The sequence below is a fragment of the Alligator mississippiensis genome, chromosome 1 (genome assembly GCF_030867095.1).
Source record: "Alligator mississippiensis isolate rAllMis1 chromosome 1, rAllMis1, whole genome shotgun sequence".
In the NCBI taxonomy this organism is placed as follows: Eukaryota; Metazoa; Chordata; order Crocodylia; family Alligatoridae; genus Alligator; species Alligator mississippiensis.
The window spans coordinates 478,965,194-478,979,404 of record NC_081824.1 but is presented as its reverse complement, the minus strand read 5'-3'; the positions used below and the strand labels follow the sequence as shown (position 1 = coordinate 478,979,404).

At 46.9% G+C, this 14,211-nt stretch overlaps 1 protein-coding gene across 3 annotated transcripts in view; it reads left to right on the top strand.

Moving 5' to 3' along the window:
• SLCO2B1 (solute carrier organic anion transporter family member 2B1) overlaps positions 1-14,211 on the top strand; it is a 146,141-nt gene that overhangs the window by 35,594 nt on the left and 96,336 nt on the right. The window contains exon 1 of one of the 3 annotated variants that reach the window (XM_059723145.1): positions 552-685. The exons of 1 other annotated variant lie outside the window; for it this stretch is intronic. In XM_059723145.1, coding sequence (XP_059579128.1) covers positions 576-685 — 110 coding nt within the window. In that variant the 5' untranslated portion in view covers positions 552-575. Of the gene's footprint in view, positions 1-551; positions 743-14,211 lie in introns of those variants that run through there. One more of the 3 variants, XM_006262689.4, reaches the window with a different exon arrangement.

Below are 14,211 nucleotides of genomic sequence, written 5' to 3'. Positions count from 1 at the left end.
CAGGGGGTTGCAAAGAGGATGGAGCTGGACTGCTCTCAGTGGGGGCAGATGACAGGACAAGGAGCAATGGGCTCAAGCTGCAGCAAGGCAAGTTGAGGTTGGATATTAGGAAAAACTCCCTCACAAGGAGGGTGGTGAAGCACTGCAACAAGTTACCTAGAGAGGTGGTGGAGTCTCCATCCTTGGAGGTTTTAAAGCCCAGTCTAGACAAAGCCTTGGCTGGGATGATGCAGTTGGGGCTGGTCCTGCTTGGAGCAGGGGGTTGGACTAGATGTGACCTCCTGAAGTCCCTTCCGCCCTCATTCTCCATGATTATCTAACCCACTGGAATAATAAAGATTTTTTAAAAAGCAAAGGAGATGGATCCCAGGAGAAACTGTGGCGCGGGGGGGGGAGGATGTTGCATCAGGACACAGTGCTTTCCTCCTGCAGGCTGTCGGGCAGAGCTGCCCCCCTTGCAAAGCCAGTGCTCCCAGCAGCAAACCTGCCCCAGCCCCAGCCCCCCAACCCTGGGATGCAGCTAGAAAAGGCTGGGAGCCAGCCCCAGGGACACCGGCAGCTGGCTCTGGGCAGACATGCAAAAAGGGCAGGGAAAATGGGAAAAGGCATTTCTTGTGAAACCGGAGTCAAGCCCAAGCCACTCCCCTTGCACACACCCCTTCCACCAGTCCTTAAACGCCCAATGGTAAGAGCATGCACTGGATTGCTTTGCAGAGAGCCTGCCAGGGGGTGCCTGCAAATTGTGAGTATGCCAGCTGCTGTGTGGGGCACAGAGAGTGGCAGGGGCTTGCCAGGAGCTGGGGCAGCTCCAGCCCTGTGATCTGCAGCTGCTTTCCCCTTGCAGGGTGCCTTGATCCCTCCAGGACCTGAGTAGCTCGGAGCAGGGCAGAGCCCAGCCTGTCTCTGGCTCCTCTCCCCAGCTCTTTGCACTTTGCAAAATGCCTATTCCATAGAGAGGGGAGAGGGGGGGCAGAGTTCAATTCCTAGCCCCCCGACTCCCAATGTGAGTTGTAGCGTCTGTTTTACTCACATTCCCCATCTGGAAAGCTCCCTGGGGACTGGGGACTTATAAGGCTCATTTAGCAGGTGTCATAGAGGTGAAAAACATCACAACAGAGAACCTGCCCTCTTTCACTGCTCGGGGCTGGTGTTGTATAAATCCTGGAGCGTAGGCATTATCAATTCTTCTTCGCCGTTGTGTCTCCAGTCCCATCTTTCTATATGGGCTGTTCCTAATCTTCTGCACAGGCCGCTGCTTCTGGTAGTGGTGTTGCCACGTGTTGTGGGGCGCATTGTGGTGCTACAGGGCATCTCAGATGATCCATGGCATTATGTATGTTTGACGGGCATGGCCAAAACCATTCCCTGACTGTGTGGAAGGGGAGAACTTCTGTGTGACAGCCTGTATGTCTTAGATTAGGAGTGAAAGGAAATATTTGTTAACTGCTGCAAAAGTAGACTTTGTTCCTCTCACACTCATACATGATGGACTAGCTAATATATTAGCAACTAGCAGGTCTGCGTGTGCCCTGTCGCCTTCAGTTGGACTGAATAGGGTTGCTCAAAAGTTTTATATCTCTTGCTAAAATCTACTACTGCTTCCATAACGGAGAGTCTCCTCTAGCTCAAGTAAAGACTTGTGCTTTGGGAACTCAACAAAGTCCTAGGCTCTGTCTGTGATGTATGTGGTTCGCAGATGTGCACCCACGTACCGCCGGTCTTTTTTTAATGTGATCTTATGAAAAAGGCAGATCTGAACATCCCAAATCACTTAGACTGTCATCATACCTATAGGCTGGGGGGCGACCTTATCAGCTCCACTGAGGCAGAAAAAGATCTTGGAGTCACTGTTGACTCCAGGATGCACGTGAGCTGTCGCTGTGATGAAGCAGTCGGCAGAGACAATCGCACCTTGTCGTGCATCTGCAGGTGCTTCACAAACAGGTCCAGGGAGGTGATTCTCTGCCTCTACACGGCGCTGGTCAGACCGCAGCTGGAGTACTGCGTCCAGGTCTGGATGCCGCAGTTCAAGCGGGATGCAGACAACCTGGAGAGGGTACAAAGAAGGGCCACTCATCTGACTAGAGGCCTGCAGGGAAGACACTATGAGAAAAGGCTAAGGGACTTTAACCTCTTTAGCCTCTCCAAGAAAAGGTGGAGGGGGGACCTTGTGGCAGCGTACAAATTCATAAGGGCAGCAACATGAAGTAGGCGATGATCTGTTCACCAGGGCACCCCCAGGAAGGACAAGCAACAATGGCCATAAGCTACTGGAGAGAAGGTTTAGACTGAACATTAGGAGGAAGCTCTTCACAGTCAGGGTTGCCGCGATTTGGAATGAGGCTCCCAAGGGAGGTGGTGCTCGCCCCATCCTTGGGGGTCTTCAAGAGGAGACTGGACAGACACCTGGCTGGGATCACATGACCCCAGGGCTGGTGACTCTTCTTGCCTGCCAGGGGCAGGGGGTCAGACTAGATGGCCCACGGAGGTCCCTTCTGACTCTAATAAGAGGTACTAACTGAATGCGCAGTAACTAGAATTACTGCACAGTAGCACTGGCGCATGCTTTTTTAGTGATGCTTACTGCGCATTAGCCTAATAATACTGCACAGTAAGCTATTAGCATGGTTAATAACTGCTCTGCTAGTGCACAGTGTTATTAGGCTAATGCACAGTAAGTGTCTCATGTAGACACACCCTCTGGCTAGGGAATAAACACAAAAAGGTCAGATTTGAATACAATCCTAACTCTTCCGATAATGGGAAAGTAGGGCTGGAAGGGATCTCACAAGGTCATCTAGTCCAGCCCCTGCTCAAGGCAGGATCACCCTGACTAAACCATCCCAACCAGTTGTCCAGTCTTGCCTCTTGTCTACCAAAGCGCTGGTAGCAGCAGACCATGGGACATTTGGGGAGAGATGGTCAAAGCAGCACGGCAGACGCATGACTCTTTCAGGGATCTAACATTAAAAGTGTGAGTGGATAATGCTAGGACAGCAATACACTAATTATTCACACGTAGGACCCCAGGCTCACATGTCTGGAAGCTGTCTCTGAAATGGTTTGCATGGTAGCCTTTGCCTAGATACAGCCTGATGTCTGATGGCAAATGCTAACGTACTATATAATTTGGGCTTGATGGCAGACCTACCCTTCTGAGAAAGCCAGGACTGAAACGGGCACTGGCACGGCCGCACGTGGGGAAGCTGGGATGGCTAGTGGGGATGTATGCAGTACAAGCAAATGTCTTATTTCAGCAGTTTGGATGGGGGTGGCTTCAGCTGTTGTTTTGACCGTGGCTGTCTCATTCCCAAAGCACAGCCAACTAGTAAATTATCAGCGAGGACTGAAGCTTACAACAGGCATAAATTACCCAAACCAAGGAAGCCACTAGCATGGGTAATATAAACTCAGGCTGTAATGGGACCGCCATGTCAGCACAAACTGGCTGAAGCAAAAAAATGCTGTGTCCGGAGCTTGTCAGAAATGCCATATCTCCGTTTCCTCCTGCTACTGTCTGCCGAAAGATAGTCCTGTGCATCGCCAAGTTAAGGCGCTGTGAATTTGTCTGGGGGGATTCCTGGACAGACTGCGTTCCCCGGGGTGAGCGGGTAGGGCCTCCCTTACGTTGGCCATGCTTGATGGCTCACCTGCGGGTTGAGTCCCAGGATCGTTAGCCCCCCACGGTACCATTTGCAAGGGGCGTCCTGTCCCGGTTCCAGGTCTCTCGGCACTTTGAGGTGGTCGCATTGTCTTCACCGCTTGCCACAGACTGGAGCAAAATGTCATGGTCACTTAACCAGCTACTGCCTTTTAGCAATGGGCAAAGAGGTGCCTGCGTGGTGCAGGTGTGTGTGCACGTGTGCATGCATATATGCGTGTGTGATCTGATTCTCTTTACACTGATGTTGGTCTCATAGGTCAGTGGGGGGCACCCTTTTTAGCAGGTGTGCTGCAAATTAGCTCCATACCTCCATGCCACTTCAAACCCCTTCACCTGCCTGATCTGCTGCTCTGCTTTCTGCTCCCTGCACTGTGCTCCCTGCCTGATCTGCTGCTCTGCTTCCTGCTGTATGCACAAGCTCCTCGCCTGATCGGTTGCTCTGGTTTCTGCCCTGTGCTCCTCTCCTGCTCTGCTTTCTGCTTCCTGCCCCATCTGTAGGTGTGCTGCCTGCCCCTCTCTGATCCGCCGCGTGCCCACGCCGCTTGTAGCACATCTGCTGCAGGTTGGCTACCCCTGCTGTGAGTTGTACAGTCAGCTCATTATGGTCATAAAGGGCCTTAGGGATAATGATTTAACACGACCTTAACTACGGGAGGCCCTGTGATTCTCTCCCTGCCGTCTTGTGAATCCAGAGCCTTTGTATCTCTTCGGAGTCCTGGTTACATCTCCTAATTGCCTCCTTGTATTTTGAATACCCTAGTTTATGGTACTTGCGATTAAGTTCGCTTAGCCTGAGTTTCCAAACGAGTGCCCCTCTTTAGCTTGCATTACAACTTGCACGTGGCCGTTTCACCTTCCTGGTGTTTATTCTCTTGCCTTCCTGTTTCCCTGCCTGTTTACTGAAGATTTCTGTGACCTGGCTGTCTCCAAGATAGGCATTACGATGAATTTTCTGGCATCTGACTTTAGGGTCTTTCTGTTGAACATCCTCCTTTTCTTTCTTTCTTTTTTTTTCCAAAAAAAAAAAAAAAAATCCCCTTTTCTATAGTTCTAGTTTTTGATCAGATGCTTCCCCACAATGTCCTCCAACTCGGTTCTGTTGCGGTCCCTTGAACTTCAGGGCTCACACCACAGATACTTCTGGAGCCAGCTTCTCTCGTTACCCAGGCTCTGTGGAGAATAGCGCCGCAGCTGTGAGCATGGCACTACCGATCCCAGGATATAATTATTTGAATGTCTCGAGCAGCAGTTTTCAACCTGCGGTCTGCGGACTATGTCTAAGGGGTCCATGAAAGATGACTGCGATCAATCAGAAGTATGTGGATGCCCACACTTACAATTTAAAGGGGTCCATACCGCCACCTGATTTTTTTGTAGAGGTCTGCAGGTGAACAAAGGTTGAAAATCACTGCTCAAAGAAGCCGCCTGGTTGGTCTCTGCTGTAGTTGTGGGTGCTGCGACACCAAGGTTGGGTCTCTTATGCTGAAGGGTCTAATATGGGTCTCGGTACTCGCCTGTAGACACACACCTTTGAAAACGTTGGCTTCAAAATAAATATGGCAATGAAGGCAGCTCAGTTCGAACTGCTGCAGGACAATCCACGACACGGGGACTCTTTGGCCCAGGTAATGACTCAAATATCACAGGGTCCAAAGCAATGGGTAGCATAAGAAATGATGTAGTTGGGGCTGGTCCTACCTGGAGCAGGGGGTTGGGTTAGATATGACCTCCTGAGGTCCCTTCCACCCTCATTTTCTATGATTGTGTCACCAAAGTCAATTAAAAAGTTGTCTGGCCTGTCGCAAGCCTGGAATTAGCTGGCCTGTAAAACTAAGTTAAAAGGTTTGCCTTCTCTCAGTTGCTTGACTATGAACCATTTTGATAGGCATGTACCTTTCCCTGGGTCGCACGCAGTGAATGGGCTGATGCCCGTGGGTTTTACCCATTGCATTTGAGAAGCTGGGGGATTACAAATGGTAACAGAGTCTCATAGCTGAGGTTTTAAGTTTAGTCCATCCGTTTGTGTGTGCCAGAGCCTTAGCTATCTTCACAGGAAACAAGCACAGAGCTCACTCGCAGGCCTGTCTCCAAAGGGTATTTAAAAACCTGCCAAAAACCGAAAAGGAGGAGAGACGCAGCATCTCCACATAGTAAAAAGCATTTTCTGCAACCATTAATATTAAAGAATGGAAGAAGGACGCACAGTTGTGACATGAATTAATGATGGCCTCTGCAGTATAGCAAGTTATTTCACTGTAACGACAGTATTTCCATGAAAAGCGGTGCTGATTGCCATATAACTACTTTGTTGTATTGCTTCTGGATTAAGAGAGGGGCAGGGGAAAGAAGTGGTATTCTTTCGCTGTAGTCCTGTAATGAGAACAGTGGTGTCACTTCATCTTACAGTTAGAGATTTCTTGAATAATGTACATTTTCGTGGAGAACCAGAGAGAAGATTGCCAGGACCAGACTGACAAAGCAACTGCATCCTATGTGGGGGAGACAGGAGACCACATCCACCCTGCACCAGTATACTCAAAAGGGCCCCATTCTGCCTTCAGATATGCATTGGCTGCTCCTGCTAATACCAGTATACAGCTGAGATCAGGATTTTGGCCCATGGTACTATTCAGGGTGCTTTGCATTAACAGCTGACTCCACATTTTCTATGCAGGCCTAAGTTAAGGACTGTAGCAGCAGACGGGACCACTCAGGCCACCGGGCTATAGGGTGCCAGTCATACATTTCTCAAGATCAGTCTGAAAACTAGTTCGTACCTAGTACTCCTATCAGACGGCTGGTCCTGAACCTTGCTCCTCAACCTGGACAAAAATCCTTGTATTTTTTTTTCTTTTAATGTTTAGATTTTTAGCCTGAATTTATCCCTGTTTGTTCTAGTGCCAAAATCGCTCTTTTGGGTGTTCCTCCCCTCTACCTCTCTGCCGTACTGCGAGATGGCCATCGTATCTCCTCCTCTCAGTCTTTCTTCTGCAGGGCGAGGGAAGACTGAGAGGAGGAGATATGATGGCTGTCTCTCAGTATATCAGAGGTAAAGGGGAGGCACACCCAAGCTCTTTCAGCGTCCGTCTGCAAGACAGACTCTCCTTTCCACTGGTCAGCCGAACCGTACCTATTTCTGGCTGAATTAATGTTCTTGACCCTGGCTCATGTTTCAGTGGCTAGCACCAAACACCGCCACGTGATAATACAATCGTAAACTTCTACATCAGGTTTTGTGTCCTCTTGACTATTATGTCACGATGTATAAATCGATGTGCTTAAAAGGGGGGAAAGAGCTATGCCGCTGAATATTTTAGATACAGTGGACTCCATTTATATGCATGCCAGATAAATGTATACCATACCAGGTTTTTTAGGTAGATGTGACAACCAGCAACCCTACTTTACATATCTGCATAACACAGCTCCAGTCCCAATGCATTGCTTATTGTTTCCGCTATCACAAACACTGATTCTTTGCATATCATGTAAGTGGATAAATCACTTAAGTGCATATTCTCTTCAGGCCTATCATCAGTTTTGTTAACTAAATGTATATCCCTTTACTACATGGAAATGTTGAAAGAGAAGCAGGTGTCAACTTCCTGCAGCCTGGAGGCTTGAAATTGACAGAAGCAGGTCAGTTTCAAGGCTCCTACTAGAATTAGTCTGTAAGGTACAACTCTCCCCTGCCTTCTGCTACTAGAAACCTTGAAAATGACATGAACTAGTTAGTTTCCTGATTCCTAATACCTTGTTAACATTATATTCAGGTAAGTGCTCACCCTAGGTAAGCGCGTAGGCAGACAAGATGCTTTGGGTAAATGTGGTATCTTGTATTAGACCAACTAAATAGTTGGAAAAGATGTTCTTTGCAAGCTTTCAGGTGCAAACACCCTTCTTCAGGCATAGGGAGAGTCTGCTGGTGTTTTGTGTTCTCCACGGTGGAATAAAAAGCAAATGTAAAAATGCAAATGCGTGGCAGTGAGGATCAGAGGCAATGGGAGATAATAGGTGTGAGAAAGGTAGGGAGGGAGGGGAAAGTGGGGAATGTCGACCTGGTGATGGGTTGTAGCTGGTAAAATGTATAGAGGTTACCTGGGGTTATCGGACAGCAGGCAGGTTACAATCCAGTGTCTAAATTTAGTCTGTGATTTTTGTACCCAGTAGGTTTATGAAGTTTGTAGGCTTGTCTATGAGAGGTGTTTTGTAAATTCCTCTCAAATTGAGAAATTGGAGAGAGAGGGTTGTCTTGTGAGACATGTGCACCCACGGGTCGCTGGTAGAATCTGTGATAGATTTTTGGTGTGTGCTCATTCTCTGGACCATGCATTTTAAACAGAGTACACTGTACGCACTTACTTCGTGTGCCAGCACAAACTAGGTCATTAATTGCATGCAGACTTCCAGTAACTGCAAATGCAAATCAGGCTGATTACATGTATGCAGACACAGCCCAGTTGTTGTGTAAATAGATCCAATATGCATAAAAGTCTGTCTAGACAGGGTGAAGGTGACAAACCACAGTGCCTATGAATATTTTTTGCATGGCTGATTGTCTCAGACTTAGTGGGCAGGTCTGCATGTGCATTAACGCACCGTAATTATGGTGCATTAAGTTTAGTGCCTGTAATACCAGGTACTAAATGTGCAGTAATCGTGACTTTTAAGTCTCTTAAGTAGACTAATTAAGTCTACTTAATTTAAGTCTTTTAAGTAGATTAATTCTACTGCGCATCAGGGCATTAGCATGGCTTTCGCCGTGTTGTGCTAATGCGCTGTAGAATTGGTCTACTGCACTTTTAGCATCCTAAAGTGACTTCTTCACTAGTACTTTTGGTGCTTGGATCAGCATCTTTCACTGCCAGCCTCCTTCCTCCAAAGCACTGCAGAAATCCCCATGCTTCAATGAACTGTTCCAGCACATCTAACCACTCTTATTCTTTTGGTATTTTCCCAGTTCGGTTGTTCAACCTGCTAAATTTTGGGGATAGGCATTTATGTATTTGGCAAGTTTCACCTGCGTTCTCTGGGACTAGGTGCTCTTCCAGCATTATAGGATAGAAAACTGAACTGAGAACGCATGAGGAAAGTACTGAAAAAAAGATGGGAGGAGAATATTATTCTTTCTAATGCCAAACATTAGAAACTCTGGAAATTCTAAGTAAAGGCTAAATTCTTTTCCAATTAGGTCTGATTCACGTCGCTGCCGGTGCTCAATACTGCCGTAAGTTAATGAAAGGGAAACAAAATCAACTAGTGAAAAAGCTTGCTTAACTCTTTACTGCCTTCTCATCTTGCTTTTCTTTTCGTATTGCAAGCTGTTTGAGGCAAGGAATCTCTTCCTCCCAGGCTTATCCTGAATGCTTATATAAAAGAAAAGATCAAATAATCATAACCTGAGCTGTCTTCTAGCATTTTATATCAAATCTGTTTACCTCCCTAGCGACAGTATGCAGCCTCTCCTAGGAGCAGCCCCAGGGGCATAGTCCAGAATGAGACGTTTATTGTGGTACAATGTACAACTAAAGAGAAAGTAAAAATTCACATATACCTGATCAACTCGTTGTACAGCAAATCTCTCAGATTACCTCGAAGCGATTTGCTGTCAGTCTAGATTAAACCTGCTGGCCAGCTCGAACAAGCATATAGCTGCTGTAGCTGGCACCCACGAAGAGAAAAGGAGGAGGGACATATATAATTGCAGCTGCTTGTATTACCCCAGACTCGTTCCCCTGAGTGGTGCTAATAACACCTAGAAAAGCTTTCTGGGCTTCCATTGATCTGGAAAAGGTATTCGGTAGTTGCTGGTTTAACCTAGTACGGAAGAGAACGGATGACATCCAGCTTGCTTGCAGCCTCCAAAAGTGACATTGTGGACGTGATGCATGTTATTACACAACCGCCGCCACCTCTCCTTGTACAATATGCTGAGATTTGAAATCTCAGCTCAGAGGTCTTGCTTCTTTCTTTCGCCTCTACCTCCTTGACTTCCTTCCCTCTCCGCTGTTTTGATCTTTGCCTATCACTGCCATATCGAACTTAGTGAACTTTGGGATTCAGGTTTGTATGAAAAATCATTCCCAAACCACTATTTTATAGTGTGGTGACTCATAAAATAGACTTATTATGGCACATATATTCCTTAAAGCACGAATAAACCAGGTTTGGTACTGATTTCCTCTGTCTTTTCTTCTTCTGTCCAGGGTACAGTGCATTCTGGCCCTGCTCAGTCCCACACCAAGTGCTCATTTGGCTCACACCTATCTGAAATGACGTGTAACGAACTTAATACTGTGCTTATGCACTGGGGATTTCCATGGATTGCCACTGATTGATACCTAGGCAGCTAATACCAGATATTTAAATAGTGGCACTTGCTATACATGACCCTCTCTGCGTACATTTCTCTTCCTGGGATTATGAACGGCATCGTGCGATGTCTGGACACGCGCATCTTCAGATGAACCCAATGCAGAGAAATAATTGCACAACTCACCTCCTGCAAGGGTAAGACCAAGTGATTGTCAACTGGGGCGATGTGACTGCCTAGGGCGCCGTGAGATCCATTTAAAGGTATGCAGGGGGCTGTGCAGTGGTGGCACCGTGAAGTGTGCAAATAGATACACGATTTACAAGATAAAACCAGAATCCACAGGGTTCAAACCGTTGTGACCCGCTGTAGTCTTTCTGAGTTGTTTGCAACAGAAGAATCGCTTTATTATTTTTCCATAGTCAAAAAACAAGTGAAAGCTAAAAGCTGGCATTTTTCGGGGGGTGCCTTGAGTCTCATGAGAGGTGCCTTGAGTTTTAAAGGTTGAGAAGCACTGGGTCAGACGTAAGGGAAACGATTGGCAGGGCTGGTGCGAACAACCAGCAAGAGGTTGCTAAAGGAAACCTCCTTAGTGCATGTACACATCATATATAGAGTACGTGCTTCATCACAACCAAATCATTTAAAATTGTTGCTTTTGACACTTGCATTTATATCTCTTCTGGATGTGACCCGTGAGATCTGACTAGTTAAACTAGGATAGATCCAGTAGCATAAGGGATGGAAGATCTCCAAAGAAAGCTTAAGGACCCAACAAGTGTGGTGTGGGGCATTATAAAATAGAGGCAAATGGCAGAACGCAAGTTTGCATTTAAAATCCCTTGAATCTCATGGGTGAAGTCAGTGTTCAGATCCTAAATATGGCATGTCAGCTTTATCTCTATTGGCAACTGTTGTTTCCTTTTTCTTTTTAGCAATGTCTTATTTCTCAGGATGACTTAAGAACCCTAATAATAGTCTATTTTATTTTAATTTCTTATGGAGTTTCTCTAATACACGAATCCCTGTAATGTTTCTCAGTACAGAGCGTTATGGAGTTTCTCTTAGCTTATTTCCACTTTCCTGTTGTCTAATGGGTAGGAGTTAGCAGTAACCTTAGGGCACATTCTTACATCTGCTTGCTTGCTTTCTCTTTCCAAGGAAGAATAGTTGTGAACATTGCGTCTTTCAGATTTCTTGGTATTGTACGTGGCCTTTTTCCGTGAGAAGTTTCCCAAGCACCAGCCCTTTTGAAACAGCCCCACACAATATAAATGAATATAACTTTCCTGGGAATCCGAAGGGAAAATAGAGAGCTAGATGTTTAGTGGTCTCCCTTGTTGAGTTTCAGTGTGCTGTATTCGTGTCTCCTTGACTTACCCAAGCTGCATAAAGCCGCAGTATGAATAAAAGCAAGTGGTTTTTTCCCCCCTTTATTTATTTATTTATTTTATTCTCAATTAATACCAATAGCATCGCCATTAATAAAAGTATCGCTGTAGATTTGTGTTCTCATAGGAGCACAGGACTGGAAGGGATTCCTGGGACATTGAGTCAAGTCCCCTGTTAGTGTAGGCGAGCACATTATATCCTCCCTTTTATAATCCATCAGATTGCAAATGGCGTCATCATTAATTGGGAGACCTACAAGAATGTCTAACGGGTACTTAAAGCCTATTGATGTTAATGAGCGCGATGACTTTGGATCAAGACTAGCATATTAGGCATTAGAGATGAAAAAGATTTAAGGGATTATCTACTCAGTGCTGCTAGGAGTGGGAAGCATTTTTCCCCAGAGGACAGTCCTTGCCACGTGCTCTCTCGGGTTGTGCTGCACCAGTACTGTAGGGCAGTAGCACACAGCCCCGTGACAAGGACTGCACACGATTTTGCCATTTAACATTAAGAACAGTAGCAAAGTTTCTGGGCTCAGTGCCTTGCCATCCTCTCTTGAGAAGAGGAGAACTGGTGACGCGTAGTATGGTAAGTCAAGGGCTTGCATTGATGGACCCTAGAGGGAGCCACATCCAGGCCTCCCAGCCTAAAGGAAGGATCACTGGTCACATCTACATGTGCATTAATGCAGAGCAATAAACTCTGATGCTTATGTGCTGGGGTTTATTGCTCCAGGGTTTGCTGTTTGAATGTACACCCAGGACTGCAGCACATTGAGCCAAGTTGGAGCAGCCCCAGCTGGCAGGGGGACGCCGGACCCCGGGCAGGGAGGTTAGCCTGCCAGCCCAGGGTTGCTTCGACACAGCTCGGTGTGCTGCCGAGGGGCTGACTGGGACATGGAGATGCTCCCGTGCCGGGCTAGCCAGCAGGCAGCCCCCTCGCTGCAGCACCCTTGTGCCCCATGAGCATCTACATGTGCAGTGCTGCAGAGTAAAGAACTCCGCAGCAGGGTACACTTGCATTTACAAGCACTACCTTGCTGCGGAGCTTATTAGTTTCCTTGGACCTAATAGGGCTATACATGTAGACGCCAAGACATTTACTGTGAAGCTAATTAGTCAATTCTGCAGTAAATGTCTCATGTAGATGTGCCCACAGAGGCTCAGGATTTCCTGAGAAACAGAGGAGAAACTGGGAAGACAAAGAATATGCAGAAGTCCTTATCCCCAGTGCTCTTGGGTTAGTTTTTCACTTGGGGTTCATTGGAGGAATGACAGCTTGCCCCGTGCAGTGGTATCGAAAATCCTAAAGCAGCTCACAGAGGTCCCCGTGCCTGGCACACTGGCTCTTCATGCTTGGTTTTCCAGAAGGATGAGCTGTCCTCAGCCTCTTAGCGGGCACGTCTACATGTGGGCATTAACTGCGCAGTAACCGAAATGACGGCGCAGTACGGGCATGCATCTATATGTGCACACCTGTACTGTGCAGGAAATATAGCAACTTATGCCGACCTGGGTATAAATTTGATGCCTGTGTCATGCAGGTATCAAATTTACACCTTATTAGTTACTGCACAGTAACTCATGTCTAGATGCCTTACTGCACAGTAACATTATGTGTGTGGACTGACTCGGGACTAACTTTAGTCCCGAGTCAGTCCACACACAGCGTTCATGCACTTTAACGCTTGCACGTGTAGAAGGCAACCCATTCCTGTTTACTGTGCAGTAACTTTAAGCCGGCATAAATGCATGTGTAGACACACCCAGCTAATAGCTGGCCTACTCCTCCATGTCGCGCTGGCCTGGTTCAGTTACATGCTGTACCGTCTACAAAGCAGAAACAAGGCATCCATGTTTCCAAGGACTTTGAGCCCTCGGTAGTGCAAATATTGTCTCCTGGAGCTCTGACAGAGGTCGCATACAGTGAAACTGGTTATACTCTTTTACCCCCTGTCATTCATGTGGAAAGTCCCTACTAGTTTTTCCAGAAGAAGCACTTTTACTTTGAGAGACCAAGAATTTACTTTCAAGCATATAAGTAAATAATGTTTCCACCCCCGCACCCCCGCACTTCATCAGGATGCAGCAGTGGTTTAATAGGTTTTGCGCTTGGGTCAATGACACTATTTAAAATTATTGATCCCACCACCGCTGCCAGCTGTTTTTTGGATACTGCCTCATGCTACAGATTTTCCTGAGCTCCCTCCCTCCTCGCACTTAACAAATAAGTCAGGACTTTTTTATTATGAGGAGGAGATGGGGGAGAGGTGAATGCAGAGTGGGGTAATAAACTGTGCAGTTTGGGGAAATAAACACTGAGCTTGGTCTCTGCTGGGCAGAGACAGCATCTCTCTAAGATTATTAATGTGTGCAAAGATTAAATCTACGGTCAGAAGCGCAGTAAACTCATGCAAGCTTTGGGGAATAATAGAAGTGTACTGGCACTCCAAAGTGCCTTAACAGCCTTAACCCTATGCCAGTTTACACCCAGAATGACTTAATCCATTGCAGAAATGCAGTCATCTCAGGTGTAAAACGTAGCTGCTCCATAGTGAAAAGTTACCCTCTACCAAAGTTTGGGACTGGAAGTGAGATCTGAGACTGCAATGCTTTGAAATGAAGACTTTGGTGACGGAGAACTTTCTAATTTGGCTATGTGCTAATGCGGTTGGGTCTTGTACGGGCTTGTTCATCGCACAGCAACCGAGTGAACACCCAACGGCATGCTGCAATGCCCCTTGTGTCAGGCAAGGTATGCCCCGCTCCACTCCCGTGGCTACCAGTCCCCCCCACCCCAATCTCCACTGCACAAATATTGAAGTAAGCTTACTACCTAG